Here is a 16936-nt window from a genome sequence, read left to right as displayed (position 1 = left end):
ACACAAAAGTCACATCTGCATTGTCTGTTACCGCATGCCAAGGAAGAGTCCTCACACTCGAGCACTGCCCCACTTGCAGCTGAGGGGAGGAGGAGCTGGAAAGGACAGGTGGACAGAAAAGAAGGGAAAAGCTGAAGAGGCGAGAATCAACTTCTCCCCGAGGCAGATCACACCTTTGTGGCCACTCTTTTAGGAATGCTCACCATTCCTAATCCTAGCGTTAGCAAGATGAAAATTCACCACCTACCTTTTCACGCTCCTCGCGTACGCACTGAGGGCCGTGCCGTGGCTGTGCTGCACAACACCAGCGACTGAAAGAAAGCACGCAGAGAGCGGATCTGTTGCAGACAGTGCCAGGAGCTGTGCTTGAACAACGCTTTCGGTAAGGCACTCCTACCTTGCAATGGCCACACTTTGGGAGCTCTGGGACACAGCCACGTGTTGCTCTCCTGAGTCCCAGCTCCATTTCTCAGCCCACTCACGCTCTGCTCCTCCATGTTCTGCAAAGGAAAAGTCCCAAGAGGGAAATTCAGTTCATCGCAGATGTCATCAAACTGTCAGGGCAGTCGCACTCATTGCTCGGGGTGAGCAACCAGCTGCATGCTTACCCAAGGAGCAGCGGTTACTTTTACTTGAGTGTAACAGCCAATGCCTGACTGCAAGTACGAACACTAACCTATGCCTAACTCTAAAATAACAACAGAAACCTATACCTAACTCTAAAATAACAACAAAAACCTATACCTAACTCTAAAATAACAACAAAAACCTATACCTAACCCTAAAGAACAAACAGGAACCTATGCCTAACTCTAAAAAACGAACAGGAACCTATCCCTAACACTAAAACTAAACTGAACACTAACACTAACACTAACTTAACACTACCATCAACAAAAAAGAACATAACAAACACCTAACCTAACAGGGGGAAGATGGAACTGGGGGCCCACAGAACCAGAGGAGCAACAAGGTGGAGGAGCAGAAGATGTTAAATAATGCCACCCAGCTAATGCTGGGGGCAGGGGCCGCGCAGCAGGAAAGGAGCCGAGTGCCTGGACCAGCGATGGTGAAGCTGTGACCATGCCAACGCGGGGCCTGGCACGGTGGTGTGGTGCCAGGCCAGCTATGTCGCGGGCGGATCCACGTCCATGGGCTCCTCTGGAGGGGGATCCACCTCCATCGGTTCCTCCGGAGGGGGATCCACCTCCATAGGCTCCACATGGGTGGTGGTCACAGGGCTGGTCCAGGCATGATGGATAATGGCTCTCTTACCCCTCCTCTGCCTGATGGTCATGGCGGGCCCCCTCCTCCTTCTGACTCCTAGGGCCCCCAGCTCCATCCTCCCACCAGAAACTTCAACCCTCGCCCTCTTTGCAGCAGGCATGGCTGTTAACTGCCACAACTGTCAGAGGCATGCGGCAACGGTGACCATGGTGACATGGAGAGGGTTCTAAAATGGCGGCCGCACTGCTGGCACTGGAGTTCCACATAGGATGAGGAGGGGGCTGGAGGGCAGGGCATGGTACGGGAGCTACAAGGTGCTCCCTGTGCCCAGCGGGCAGCCCTTCTCTCTGGCCAGCAAGAGGGCACAGACGAGCCGGCCCCAAGTAAAGGGCCCTCGGCCTCCTTCACCCTCCTTCACCCTCCCCCTTCTTCCACAAGGGAATCTTTTTGGGCTGCCATACTGTTGTGGTTTTGTATTTTTTTCTATTGGTATTTCACATCATAACATCATCTGGAGATCATAGATTGATCAGTCAATCATATTGATCTAGATAAGTCCGTGACACAGACGCAGCACGCAGCAGCTCCTGATGGGGCTCCTGAGCTGAGCACCAACAACGGCAGGCTCCAAAGGGGACCTGACTACGCCTGCCTCCTGGGACACACAAGCTCTGCTTTCCATAGTCGCACCCAGCGCCTCTCCTTGTGCGGCACCTCGGCGGATTCAACCCTTACCTACAATTAAGACCTCTGACTGAATTGGAATTCCAGTCACTCTGATTACACCCCACATCCCTGCTGCAGGCCCTCCCACATGCCCACGTGCTGCACCCAGCCACACCGGCTGCCACAGCCCCGCAGCCAGGCGGGGGTTGGTGCTTCATGATCCTTGAGGTCCCTTCCAACCCGGGTCATTCTGTGATTCTGTGATCGGGTTGAAGGGGCTGGCACTGCCCTGAAGGTGAGCGAGAGAAGTTGGCAAAGGAAGGGTGAGTGGCGGGATCCGAGGAGGGCGTTTTGTGTTTGTGTGCGTGTCTGTTGTTTGCCTGATGTGTTTGTGTGCGTTGTTGTTTCAGGTGTCTGAGTGAGGACTCCCTGTGGGAACTGGCAGCAAGCAAAGGAATGGATCGACGGGCCTGGCCGCCGTGTTGGACTGCGGCTGTGGAGCCAACGAAGGTGTGTCCAGTGTCCTTCCTTACATCATTGACTATGTATGAGGTGTACCTATATCTGTGTAACCATTTTACAAGTCAGGGTGCAGGTTTTTGGTGGGGTCCTGACAGTTCCTCAGCTAGAACCCTCTTACCCCTTTGAGACAGGCCGCTTCCGTCTGTAGCTGTCATGCCAGGAGCCAAATAAATTGCCCCATGGTGAAAAACACCAAGACTCCTATGTCTGCACCGACTCTTTAACCATTTGTTTAAGAGGTGGGTTTTTAGGTCCAACTCAGTATCCCTCCCTGCCACTGAAAGTACAGATGCAATAACCACCCGCACACCTGTTCCTTCGATTACCCGCCCCAGTCCCCTGAAATCATCTTTGATAGCCTTCAGGCTTTTTTTACTAACTTCTTCACTGCCAGCCTGAACTATCAGCAGGGGATAGTAGACAGAAGGGCAGATCAGACTGGGAAGTCTCCCAGCAATGTCCCTGACCCGTGCCCAGGGGAGGGAGCACACCTCCCTGCGGGTAGGGTCGGGCCAGCATATAGGGCCTTCCATTCCTCGCCAGTAGGGTTGTGCGCCCATGATGGCAGTAATGAACAAACTGCTGCATCACAAAGATCTTGGCCTGATTAGAAATCTTTGAGTAATGCTGTTACTGCAGACAGAATGTGCTAAGCGCAAGTAGTCTCCTGCACTTCACATCCTTGCTACTTTGTTCTGGGTGTTGTCACTGAGCAGCGTCTAACACAAATTCTGCCCCGGTCAGCTGGCTGCCTGAGCTTGAGCCCTGATGGCAACACTGTGTGCTTACCCAGGAGCAGCGGTTACTTTTACTTGAGTGTAGCAGCCAATGCCTGACTGTAAGTACGAACACTAACCTACGCCTAACTCTAAAATAACAACAGAAACCTATACCTAACCCTAAAGAACAAACAGGAACCTATGCCTAACTCTAAAGAACAAACAGGAACCTATCCCTAACGCTAAAACTAAACTGAACACTAACACTAACCTAACACTACCATCAAAACAAAGAACAGAGCAAACACCTAACTACAACAGGGGGAAGAAGGAACTGGGGGCCCACAGAACCGGAGGAGCAACGAGGTGGAGGAGAAGAAGATGTTAAATAATGCCACCCAGCTCATGCTGGGGGCAGGGGCCGCGCAGCAGGAAAGGAGCCGAGTGCCTGGACCAGCGATGGTGAAGCTGTGACCATGCCAACGCGGGGCCTGGCACGGTGGTGTGGTGCCAGGCCAGCTATGCCGCGGGCGGATCCACGTCCATGGGCTCCTCTGGAGGGGGATCCACCTCCATCAGTTCCTCCGGAGGGGGATCCACCTCCATCGGCTCCACATGGGTGGTGGTCACAGGGCTGGTCCAGGCATGATGGAAACGGGCTCCTTTCCCCCTCCTCCATTTGATGGTTATGGCGGGCACCCTCCTCCTCTTCGGTTCTGGGGCCCCCAGCTCCTTCTCCCACTTAAATCCTCACTACATTCCTCTCGCCCTCGCTTCGTGCTGGACATGGCTGCTACCTGCCCAGCACTCTCAGAGGTGAGTGAGTCGGGTGGAGCCGCAGCAACCAAGGTGACAGCTGTGACATGGGGAAGATTCCAAAATGGCACCTGTGCTGCTGGGAGTGGTGTTCCGCATAGGATGAGGAGGGGGCTGGAGGGCAGGGCACGGCACGGGAGCTACAAGGCACTCCCTGTGTCCAGCGGGCAGCCCTTCTCTCCGGCCAGCAAGAGGGCACAGAGAGCTGGCCCCGAGAAAAGGGCCCTCGGCCTCCTTCACCCTCCCCCTCCTTTCATAAGGGAATCCCCACTTTGGGCTGGGCACCCACATGGAATCATTGAAACTACAACCTACTACTTTGCTTCTACAGCAAGACTATTGTACTGAAATACTACTGTACTTAAAAGCACCTGCAATCACACTACACTCGTTTTTAATATTAAACTCTCAAACTTTCATAGCAAATAATAACATCCGCTCACAAAGAAAATGTGGAGAGGCCACAAAAGAGAAATATCACTCATGAAAACATTTGTATTTAGACATTCAAACTAACAACGTACTTTGTCTTTACCTAACCGTACCATTCTGTGCTAGAAATACGATGTTTTGCTGTAGAGTATAACTTGGAGAACCCAAAAGCAGCTAAAACCTGCTCCACTCAGTAATTTGACCATCCGCTGATATTTGGTTCTTTTCTCCCTTGCTTTCTAGTTGCTCACTCTTTAGACACATGCAAATCACATTGTCAAGGACTACAAAAACACTGTTAGCCAAAAAATTTATGCTGGCAGAATCTTAACGTTAGAAACGTGTAAATTGGTTGCAAAGAAGAAAGTGAAGACCAACACAGTAACCAAATACTAACTGATACATAAGGCTTCTCTCACACATCCTGAAAACAGAACCGCCAGCCTTAATGAACTTTGCTCTTCAGACACTGACTGAAATGCAAGTATTACCTTGTCATGGTTTAATAATTTTGTAATTTTGCTATCAGTATTCCACATCATAACATCATATAAAGCATGAATAATTTTACTGAATCTGCAACTTACAGAAGAAGACTACATCTCCCAGAGAACAACACGAGGTCACGGGACCTGGACACTATATTAACTCTGTCGCAGGCTAGACTGACGTCTTTCGAGTTCTGGCGTTCAGGGGAGTGTGTGGGAGCCTTCACCGTTTCGCCTAGATTTACAGTAGGCCTCTCGGTTTCGGGACTCATTCTCTCTCCTATTTTGCTTGATTCGTTAGCTCAATTTTCAATTATATTGTATTATACTGTGTTATCCTGTATTTCGATATAGTAATTTAGTAAATAAGTGTGCCTCCTTAGATTGTTGCTGCTGTTTTCTTTTCCTAATTAACTTTTTTTCCTTTCGGCCTAGGGCCCCTGCTGGGCCCACAGTCCCTGTCACGGACGCAGGTGGATTTTTAGTTTAAACCGTGACATACCTGTAGCAGCCTGGATCTGGCAATAGTCAAAGAATCCTTTACGTCCAGCTCCTTAGCATCAAAAGACCACAGATACTGCTGGGGCAGAATTTCATTGAAGCCTTCAAAAGAAGCTTGTGTCTGTTCCTCAGTGCCTCGGGAAAGTCTCCATTCTGCTACCAGCCTGGAAAAGACACAGAAGGATCATGTAAAACGGGCTACGCTAACCCAAGTTCATCTTTGTTAGTTTGTTTTGAAATGAACCGTAAGCTGTGTTAAGAAAAATGATGGAAAGTGCTGGGGATAGAGCACTGTGTAACTGTATTCTAATTGTATTCCCAACCTTCACCCTGCGCAAACAATTTTAAGTTAAAACCCTATGTTTCCAACCACTCAACTGCAGAAAGCATTTTAGGCTCCAGTAGAAGGCAGCATCTACTCACTGATGATATTAATGAGAGCACAGGAGTCCCTTGCTGTTCGGAGGAAGAAAAAAATGCAGAGCTGTGTTCATCTAATATGTTCCATATTTGTTTCTGTCAATCACAAAACTTTGCTCTGTGGTAGAAACTCCACTCTCCATTAAGAAAAGGGAGAAAAGCAGGCAGGAGACCCAAAGAACCTGAACCCAGGGAGAAGCAGATATTATGCTGAATTCAAGCCTAACCTGTCAGGAGAACTGGAATCGAAAGGAGAGAACGCAACACAGGACACAGAGTGTGACAAAAGAACATTGCTTAAGCTGCAATCTGAGCTCTGCCCGGCTTCCTCAAAACCAGAAGAGAATGGTCTTCTGCAGGTACTCCCTCCTCTCCATCCCAGTGAGTATTTGGCACAACTGCCAATGCCAATACGTTCCTTCTGCAAATGTCACCGTTTCTGTGAAACCTTTCCAGATGACTCGTGACTAAAGCAATTTCTACTCCCTCATTCCTCAAAACCTTCCCACACAAAAGCCTTCACAGATCAGATGGTAAGAAAGAGGGAATTCTACGGCCACAGCAATAAAGCGCGCAGAAAGCCCATCTGTTGCAGACAGAGGAGTGAGCCGTGCTTAACCAACACTGCTTCAGCGCACGCTTACAGTAAGGCACACCTACCTTGCGCTGGCCACGCACGAAGCTCGTGACGCAGCTCCAGGCGGCTCTCCTGGGGCCCAGCTTCATTTCACGGCCACTCACGCTCTGCTGCTGGACATTCTGCAACGGAAAAGCCACCGGATGCAAATCCCATCCCTCGCAGATGGCATCAGACCTCCGCTCTCATGGCAGTCACCACCGCCCTGCCCTGGGCAGCGCTTCCACTGCCCTTGCTCCTGCCACAAGACACCAACGTCTGCTTCTGACGCGGCTCCACCATGGGATCCTGTATGCAATAGAGAAACACACGGAGGCTGCCAGCCACTGCAACACGCGCGCTGTGAAACCCCTGGCACTGCTGAGTCCCAAGAGCAGAGGAGAGAAGCGTTTGCCTGCCATGGACGGGCTGCGGCGGGATTGAATCCTGCCTTCGAATCGGGACACCCCCAGGGAGAGCCTCCCTGGGGACCCAAAGACTGAAATGGAGGCAAGGTAACACTCTGCTATAGAAAGGGAAAGGGGAACTTCACAGAATCCGAGACAAAGGGTAACTGCAGATAGTTTACATTTAAAAGTGCAGGGATAGGGGGAATTACAGACACTTAGTCAAAATAAAACCAGAGAAGAGGGCAATAAAGATAAGAAGAAATTGTCCGGAGACCTCTGACAAGAAGAAGGATTAGATACCCCCGGGCAAGATGATGCTGACATGGGAGAACGATACCAGCAGATAACACCAAGAAGAAAACAGAAGAAGAATTTCACCCCAAAACAACGGCAAGGGTCGCGGGGAACGGGGTCCTAGGGAATGTAATGAATATGTAATCAAACTGAGGAGGAGACTATTGATTACGTATTAGCTTAACCTATATCTGTAACACACTTTTCTCCTTACGGTGTGCAAGTTTGGTGGAGCTCTCCCGCTTGCACCCGGCGCTGCGCAACGCTGGAATAAACATACCTGCTTTAGAACCCATCTTTGGGTTATAGAGTTTGATTCCGCAAGTCATCTTCCTGCCGCACAGCCCAGCACGGCCGGAGCCGCACCACACGATCCGGGCCGGGGCCGGCTCAGGCTCTGCCTCCAGGCTTTTGGGGCCGGCCGGGTGACTCCGCAGCACAGCGAGACCGTGGAGCCGCCCGGGAGCCGCCTCTGGGTGCCGGCAGCGCCGCGAGCTCCTCCCCCGACAGCCCCTCCGTGCCCCCGCCCCGAGGCCCGACCCCGTTCGCAGCACAGAGCCCGCTCCTCCCGGCCCCGCTCATGGCCGCCATGCCGCCATGGCCCGGAAGTGCTCTCCGCCGCCTGCAGGAAGCACTTCCTGTCACTGGCACTGGCACTGTCACGTGGCTCAGGCCGGGCTGGGGCCTGTTGGGGGGGGGCGGCTGCCGGAAAAGGACCCAAAATTCACGTCTCATTTCGTGTCTTTCCTCTCGCTTTCCTTCCTTTACCTTCCCCTTCCCTTCCTTCCTTCCTCGCCCTCGTCCCCTTCCCTTCACCACCTCCCTGTGTCCATTCCAGTGCCTGGCCACCCTTTCTGAGCAGTAATACCTCGTAGTGTCCAGCCTGAATCTCCCCTGTCGCAGCTTGAAGCCATTCCCTCTGGTCCTATCATTAATGACACGAGAGAAGAGGCCGAGCCCCAGCTCACTACAGCCTCCCTTCAGGAAGTTAGAGAGAGCAATGAGGTCTCCCCTGAGCCTCCTCTTCTCCAGGCTGAACAATCCCAGCTCCCTCAGCCGCTCCTCATACGGCCTGTGCTCCAGACCCCTCACCAGCTTTGTTGCCCTCCTCTGAACGCGTTCCAGGGCCTCGATGTCTTTCTTGCACTGAGGGGCCCAAAACTGAACACAGCACTCGAGCTGCGGCCTCATCAGTGCTGACAACAGGGGGACAATCACCTCTCTGCTCCTGCTGGCAACACTGTTTCCCATGCAGGCCAGGATGCCCTCGGCCTTCTTATTATACAGCAAAGGAATCCCCTGAAAAGGAAACCACAATATCTGGCAACATGAAACAAAGTTCTGATTCGTAAAAGACTGGCAGCAAGGCCTGAATCTCTTGTGTCATCTGCTCTTGATGTATCACATTAGCACTAGGTGGAATGCAGAAGCTTCCTGAGACGTGATAATCAAAACCTGGTCCAATGCCTTTAAAAAAGCCTTTAAGAGATTACTCCTCCTTGTCTGTTTAAAATAAACTTAGGTAATACAAAAGGTTGGAAAATTTTTGGACAACTCCCCAGGGCCGGGCTTTGGAAGGCCGTATTGACGAGAGTCAATCAAGCTCCGGCTGCAGGCGTATATGTGTGTGCCAGTTCTTTAACACAGTAGAAATCACAACTTGCTGCATGATCAAAATTCTACATGTGCTACTCCTGAACCCCAATGACTTCCAACGGTGTTAAATTACCCCTTGATCTCAAAGCAGAACAAAACAACAAAATGCCACACCAATAGTGAATACATAAAAACAAACAACTCCTTGGGCCTCAAGGGGAGGCTGATGCACAGGCCACGGCTGCCAGCGTGCAGCTGGGCTTCCCAGGGCAAACAGCAACACACGGTGCATCCATCAGAAGCTGAAAGAGCCCTCAGGGAAGAGAGGCCAACTCAAGGGGCTGAGCACGGGACACCCTTCTTCCTGCCGGGCTGCTTCCCCTCCTCTGGTTTCTTTCTGTCAGTCCTCAGAGAGCAAGGAGATGCTCACAGCCTGTCACCAGCACTTACGGGTTGGCTGAAAGGCCACAGGTTGGGAAGACCAACAAGGAAACGGGGGAAAACCTGCACTGCACCATGTCAAGGGAGAGACGTGAAGCCGACCGCTTCATCGCCCTGCGATTGCCAGCCCGAGCGAGGGACGTTCTGACCAGCTACTGAAAGAGGCAGCACCAGGTTTAGAAAGTTCGCTTCAATTTTATTGCGTACAAGAAGATTTGGCTTCTATTTATTGCCCCGCCCACACCCCAAAATGAAACCCCAGTGCCCAGGATTGCCGCTTAGCAATCAGTCACTCAGCCTCCAGTCAGACCCAAGGAGAAGCCAAACCCCGGGGCTACGTCACCTCCTCCCTCTCCAGTCCCAGCCAGCCCTATTTCAACCTAACCCTACACCAGGCCTGGACCTCAAGAGACACACCCTGAAGGAACGCAGCGTCTCCAGCTCTTGCCATACACCAAGTCCTGCCTATGTGAAGCCCTCATTGCTTCTAACGCAGCACAAGTCCTTCCTGTCCAGTTCACTTCCATCATCTCCACCGTCCATGACAGGGAAAGCACGGCTGTGCCAGTAAACTGGGCTGTTGAGTCAGCAGCTCTTGGTGCCACCTCCGAGGAAGCGTTGCAGGTGGTTCTGCTGTCCTTTGTAGCTTCTTGCTCAAGCCCTCATCGTTGCTTTCTGCTTTCCTTCTCGGCTTTCTTCCTCAGCTGAGTAGCGCTTGCCTTGCCTCGGCAAGCTTGCTGCAAGAGGGAAAAAAGAGGCACTATTTCACTCACGCACGCTGCCAGCACAGTCTGACTTAGAGAGCTGCTCGCAAGATATCCCTGGGCTACAAACCCAAGAACAAGGAAGGACACAAAAGTCACATCTGCATTGTCTGTTACCGCATGCCAAGGAAGAGTCCTCACACTCGAGCACTGCCCCACTTGCAGCTGAGGGGAGGAGGAGCTGGAAAGGACAGGTGGACAGAAAAGAAGGGAAAAGCTGAAGAGGCGAGAATCAACTTCTCCCCGAGGCAGATCACACCTTTGTGGCCACTCTTTTAGGAATGCTCACCATTCCTAATCCTAGCGTTAGCAAGATGAAAATTCACCACCTACCTTTTCACGCTCCTCGCGTACGCACTGAGGGCCGTGCCGTGGCTGTGCTGCACAACACCAGCGACTGAAAGAAAGCACGCAGAGAGCGGATCTGTTGCAGACAGTGCCAGGAGCTGTGCTTGAACAACGCTTTCGGTAAGGCACTCCTACCTTGCAATGGCCACACTTTGGGAGCTCTGGGACACAGCCACGTGTTGCTCTCCTGAGTCCCAGCTCCATTTCTCAGCCCACTCACGCTCTGCTCCTCCATGTTCTGCAAAGGAAAAGTCCCAAGAGGGAAATTCAGTTCATCGCAGATGTCATCAAACTGTCAGGGCAGTCGCACTCATTGCTCGGGGTGAGCAACCAGCTGCATGCTTACCCAAGGAGCAGCGGTTACTTTTACTTGAGTGTAACAGCCAATGCCTGACTGCAAGTACGAACACTAACCTATGCCTAACTCTAAAATAACAACAGAAACCTATACCTAACTCTAAAATAACAACAAAAACCTATACCTAACTCTAAAATAACAACAAAAACCTATACCTAACCCTAAAGAACAAACAGGAACCTATGCCTAACTCTAAAAAACGAACAGGAACCTATCCCTAACACTAAAACTAAACTGAACACTAACACTAACACTAACTTAACACTACCATCAACAAAAAAGAACATAACAAACACCTAACCTAACAGGGGGAAGATGGAACTGGGGGCCCACAGAACCAGAGGAGCAACAAGGTGGAGGAGCAGAAGATGTTAAATAATGCCACCCAGCTAATGCTGGGGGCAGGGGCCGCGCAGCAGGAAAGGAGCCGAGTGCCTGGACCAGCGATGGTGAAGCTGTGACCATGCCAACGCGGGGCCTGGCACGGTGGTGTGGTGCCAGGCCAGCTATGCCGCGGGCGGATCCACGTCCATGGGCTCCTCTGGAGGGGGATCCACCTCCATCGGTTCCTCCGGAGGGGGATCCACCTCCATCGGTTCCTCCGGAGGGGGATCCACCTCCATAGGCTCCACATGGGTGGTGGTCACAGGGCTGGTCCAGGCATGATGGATAATGGCTCTCTTACCCCTCCTCTGCCTGATGGTCATGGCGGGCCCCCTCCTCCTTCTGACTCCTAGGGCCCCCAGCTCCATCCTCCCACCAGAAACTTCAACCCTCGCCCTCTTTGCAGCAGGCATGGCTGTTAACTGCCACAACTGTCAGAGGCATGCGGCAACGGTGACCATGGTGACATGGAGAGGGTTCTAAAATGGCGGCCGCACTGCTGGCACTGGAGTTCCACATAGGATGAGGAGGGGGCTGGAGGGCAGGGCATGGTACGGGAGCTACAAGGTGCTCCCTGTGCCCAGCGGGCAGCCCTTCTCTCTGGCCAGCAACAGGGCACAGATGAGCCGGCCCCAAGTAAAGGGCCCTCGGCCTCCTTCACCCTCCTTCACCCTCCCCCTTCTTCCACAAGGGAATCTTTTTGGGCTGCCATACTGTTGTGGTTTTGTATTTTTTTCTATTGGTATTTCACATCATAACATCATCTGGAGATCATAGATTGATCAGTCAATCATATTGATCTAGATAAGTCCGTGACACAGACGCAGCACGCAGCAGCTCCTGATGGGGCTCCTGAGCTGAGCACCAACAACGGCAGGCTCCAAAGGGGACCTGACTACGCCTGCCTCCTGGGACACACAAGCTCTGCTTTCCATAGTCGCACCCAGCGCCTCTCCTTGTGCGGCACCTCGGCGGATTCAACCCTTACCTACAATTAAGACCTCTGACTGAATTGGAATTCCAGTCACTCTGATTACACCCCACATCCCTGCTGCAGGCCCTCCCACATGCCCACGTGCTGCACCCAGCCACACCGGCTGCCACAGCTCCGCAGCCAGGCGGGGGTTGGTGCTTCATGATCCTTGAGGTCCCTTCCAACCCGGGTCATTCTGTGATTCTGTGATCGGGTTGAAGGGGCTGGCACTGCCCTGAAGGTGAGCGAGAGAAGTTGGCAAAGGAAGGGTGAGTGGCGGGATCCGAGGAGGGCGTTTTGTGTTTGTGTGCGTGTCTGTTGTTTGCCTGATGTGTTTGTGTGCGTTGTTGTTTCAGGTGTCTGAGTGAGGACTCCCTGTGGGAACTGGCAGCAAGCAAAGGAATGGATCGACGGGCCTGGCCGCCGTGTTGGACTGCGGCTGTGGAGCCAACGAAGGTGTGTCCAGTGTCCTTCCTTACATCATTGACTATGTATGAGGTGTACCTATATCTGTGTAACCATTTTACAAGTCAGGGTGCAGGTTTTTGGTGGGGTCCTGACAGTTCCTCAGCTAGAACCCTCTTACCCCTTTGAGACAGGCCGCTTCCGTCTGTAGCTGTCATGCCAGGAGCCAAATAAATTGCCCCATGGTGAAAAACACCAAGACTCCTATGTCTGCACCGACTCTTTAACCATTTGTTTAAGAGGTGGGTTTTTAGGTCCAACTCAGTATCCCTCCCTGCCACTGAAAGTACAGATGCAATAACCACCCGCACACCTGTTCCTTCGATTACCCGCCCCAGTCCCCTGAAATCATCTTTGATAGCCTTCAGGCTTTTTTTACTAACTTCTTCACTGCCAGCCTGAACTATCAGCAGGGGATAGTAGACAGAAGGGCAGATCAGACTGGGAAGTCTCCCAGCAACGTCCCTGACCCGTGCCCAGGGGAGGGAGCACACCTCCCTGCGGGTAGGGTCGGGCCAGCATATAGGGCCTTCCATTCCTCGCCAGTAGGGTTGTGCGCCCATGATGGCAGTAATGAACAAACTGCTGCATCACAAAGATCTTGGCCTGATTAGAAATCTTTGAGTAATGCTGTTACAGCAGACAGAATGTGCTAAGCGCAAGTAGTCTCCTGCACTTCACATCCTTGCTACTTTGTTCTGGGTGTTGTCACTGAGCAGCGTCTAACACAAATTCTGCCCCGGTCAGCTGGCTGCCTGAGCTTGAGCCCTGATGGCAACACTGTGTGCTTACCCAGGAGCAGCGGTTACTTTTACTTGAGTGTAGCAGCCAATGCCTGACTGTAAGTACGAACACTAACCTATGCCTAACTCTAAAATAACAACAGAAACCTATACCTAACCCTAAAGAACAAACAGGAACCTATGCCTAACTCTAAAGAACAAACAGGAACCTATCCCTAACGCTAAAACTAAACTGAACACTAACACTAACCTAACACAACCATCAAAACAAAGAACAGAGCAAACACCTAACTACAACAGGGGGAAGAAGGAACTGGGGGCCCACAGAACCGGAGGAGCAACGAGGTGGAGGAGAAGAAGATGTTAAATAATGCCACCCAGCTCATGCTGGGGGCAGGGGCCACGCAGCAGGAAAGGAGCCGAGTGCCTGGACCAGCGATGGTGAAGCTGTGACCATGCCAACGCGGGGCCTGGCACGGTGGTGTGGTGCCAGGCCAGCTATGCCGCGGGCGGATCCACATCGATGGGCTCCTCTGGAGGGGGATCCACCTCCATTGGTTCCTCCGGAGGGGGATCCACCTCCATCGGCTCCACATGGGTGGTGGTCACAGGGCTGGTCCAGGCATGATGGAAACGGGCTCCTTTCCCCCTCCTCCATTTGATGGTTATGGCGGGCACCCTCCTCCTCTTCGGTTCTGGGGCCCCCAGCTCCTTCTCCCACTTAAATCCTCACTACATTCCTCTCACCCTCGCTTCGTGCTGGACATGGCTGCTACCTGCCCAGCACTCTCAGAGGTGAGTGAGTCGGGTGGAGCCGCAGCAACCAAGGTGACAGCTGTGACATGGGGAAGATTCCAAAATGGCACCTGTGCTGCTGGGAGTGGTGTTCCGCATAGGATGAGGAGGGGGCTGGAGGGCAGGGCACGGCACGGGAGCTACAAGGCACTCCCTGTGTCCAGCGGGCAGCCCTTCTCTCCGGCCAGCAAGAGGGCACAGAGAGCTGGCCCCGAGAAAAGGGCCCTCGGCCTCCTTCACCCTCCCCCTCCTTTCATAAGGGAATCCCCACTTTGGGCTGGGCACCCACATGGAATCATTGAAACTACAACCTACTACTTTGCTTCTACAGCAAGACTATTGTACTGAAATACTACTGTACTTAAAAGCACCTGCAATCACACTACACTCGTTTTTAATATTAAACTCTCAAACTTTCATAGCAAATAATAACATCCGCTCACAAAGAAAATGTGGAGAGGCCACAAAAGAGAAATACCACTCATGAAAACATTTGTATTTAGACATTCAAACTAACAACGTACTTTGTCTTTACCTAACCGTACCATTCTGTGCTAGAAATACGATGTTTTGCTGTAGAGTATAACTTGGAGAACCCAAAAGCAGCTAAAACCTGCTCCACTCAGTAATTTGACCATCCGCTGATATTTGGTTCTTTGCTCCCTTGCTTTCTAGTTGCTCACTCTTTAGACACACGCAAATCACATTGTCAAGGACTACAAAAACACTGTTAGCCAAAAAATTTATGCTGGCAGAATCTTAACGTTAGAAACGTGTAAATTGGTTGCAAAGAAGAAAGTGAAGACCAACACAGTAACCAAATACTAACTGATACATAAGGCTTCTCTCACACATCCTGAAAACAGAACCGCCAGCCTTAATGAACTTTGCTCTTCAGACACTGACTGAAATGCAAGTATTACCTTGTCATGGTTTAATAATTTTGTAATTTTGCTATCAGTATTCCACATCATAACATCATATAAAGCATGAATAGTTTTACTGAATCTGCAACTTACAGAAGAAGACTACATCTCCCAGAGAACAACACGAGGTCACGGGACCTGGACACTATATTAACTCTGTCGCAGGCTAGACTGACGTCTTTCGAGTTCTGGCGTTCAGGGGAGTGTGTGGGAGCCTTCACCGTTTCGCCTAGATTTACAGTAGGCCTCTCGGTTTCGGGACTCATTCTCTCTCCTATTTTGCTTGATTCGTTAGCTCAATTTTCAATTATATTGTATTATACTGTGTTATCCTGTATTTCGATATAGTAATTTAGTAAATAAGTGTGCCTCCTTAGATTGTTGCTGCTGTTTTCTTTTCCTAATTAACTTTTTTTCCTTTCGGCCTAGGGCCCCTGCTGGGCCCACAGTCCCTGTCACGGACGCAGGTGGATTTTTAGTTTAAACCGTGACATACCTGTAGCAGCCTGGATCTGGCAATAGTCAAAGAATCCTTTACGTCCAGCCCCTTAGCATCAAAAGACCACAGATACTGCTGGGGCAGAATTTCATTGAAGCCTTCAAAAAAAGCTTGTGTCTGTTCCTCAGTGCCTCGGGAAAGTCTCCATTCTGCTACCAGCCTGGAAAAGACACAGAAGGATCATTTAAAACAGGCTACGCTAACCCAAGTTCATCTTTGTTAGTTTGTTTTGAAATGAACCGTAAGCTGTGTTAAGAAAAATGATGGAAAGTGCTGGGGATAGAGCACTGTGTAACTGTATTCTAATTGTATTCCCAACCTTCACCCTGCGCAAACAATTTTAAGTTAAAACCCTATGTTTCCAACCACTCAACTGCAGAAAGCATTTTAGGCTCCAGCAGAAGGCAGCATCTACTCACTGATGATATTAATGAGAGCACAGGAGTCCCTTGCTGTTCGGAGGAAGAAAAAAATGCAGAGCTGTGTTCATCTAATATGTTCCATATTTGTTTCTGTCAATCACGAAACTTTGCTCTGTGGTAGAAACTCCACTCTCCATTAAGAAAAGGGAGAAAAGCAGGCAGGAGACCCAAAGAACCTGAACCCAGGGAGAAGCAGATATTATGCTGAATTCAAGCCTAACCTGTCAGGAGAACTGGAATCGAAAGGAGAGAACGCAACACAGGACACAGAGTGTGACAAAAGAACATTGCTTAAGCTGCAATCTGAGCTCTGCCCGGCTTCCTCAAAACCAGAAGAGAACGGTCTTCTGCAGGTACTCCCTCCTCTCCATCCCAGTGAGTATTTGGCACAACTGCCAATGCCAATACGTTCCTTCTGCAAATGTCACCGTTTCTGTGAAACCTTTCCAGATGACTTGTGACTAAAGCAATTTCTACTCCCTCATTCCTCAAAACCTTCCCACACAAAAGCCTTCACAGATCAGATGGTAAGAAAGAGGGAATTCTACGGCCACAGCAATAAAGCGCGCAGAAAGCCCATCTGTTGCAGACAGAGGAGTGAGCCGTGCTTAACCAACACTGCTTCAGCGCACGCTTACAGTAAGGCACACCTACCTTGCGCTGGCCACGCACGAAGCTCGTGACGCAGCTCCAGGCGGCTCTCCTGGGGCCCAGCTTCATTTCACGGCCACTCACGCTCTGCTGCTGGACATTCTGCAACGGAAAAGCCACCGGATGCAAATCCCATCCCTCGCAGATGGCATCAGACCTCCGCTCTCATGGCAGTCACCACCGCCCTGCCCTGGGCAGCGCTTCCACTGCCCTTGCTCCTGCCACAAGACACCAACGTCTGCTTCTAACGCGGCTCCACCATGGGATCCTGTATGCAATAGAAAAACACACGGAGGCTGCCAGCCACTGCAACACGCGCGCTGTGAAACCCCTGGCACTGCTGAGTCCCAAGAGCAGAGGAGAGAAGCGTTTGCCTGCCATGGACGGGCTGCGGCGGGATTGAATCCTGCCTTCGAATCGGGACACCCCCAGGGAGAGCCTCCCTGGGGACCCAAAGACT

General features: G+C 51.4%; 1 protein-coding gene across 5 annotated transcripts in view; it reads right to left on the bottom strand.

Moving 5' to 3' along the window:
• The window catches only part of LOC146757762 (uncharacterized), a 74996-nt gene that overhangs the window by 14049 nt on the left and 44011 nt on the right, over positions 1-16936 (bottom strand). For 2 of the 5 annotated variants that reach the window (XM_085520075.1, XM_085520078.1), the window contains exons 1-4: positions 10246-10474; positions 6452-9885; positions 5373-5535; positions 248-500 (exon numbers count right to left, since the gene is read on the bottom strand). Coding sequence is in view for 2 of the 5 variants with exons in the window: in XM_085520078.1 (XP_085376204.1) it covers positions 7502-8362 (861 nt within the window). In the remaining 3 variants the exon portion in view is untranslated. Of the gene's footprint in view, positions 1-247; positions 501-5372; positions 9886-10245; positions 10475-16936 lie in introns of those variants that run through there. The other 3 variants (XM_085520074.1, XM_085520077.1, XM_085520080.1) reach the window with 2 other exon arrangements.

Source organism: Coturnix japonica, chromosome 19, assembly GCF_054131305.1.
Source record: "Coturnix japonica strain WE chromosome 19, WE-NBRP24, whole genome shotgun sequence".
Taxonomy (NCBI): domain Eukaryota; kingdom Metazoa; phylum Chordata; class Aves; order Galliformes; family Phasianidae; genus Coturnix; species Coturnix japonica.
Note: the sequence above shows the minus strand (reverse complement) of the source record. Positions and strands in the feature narration are given on the sequence as shown.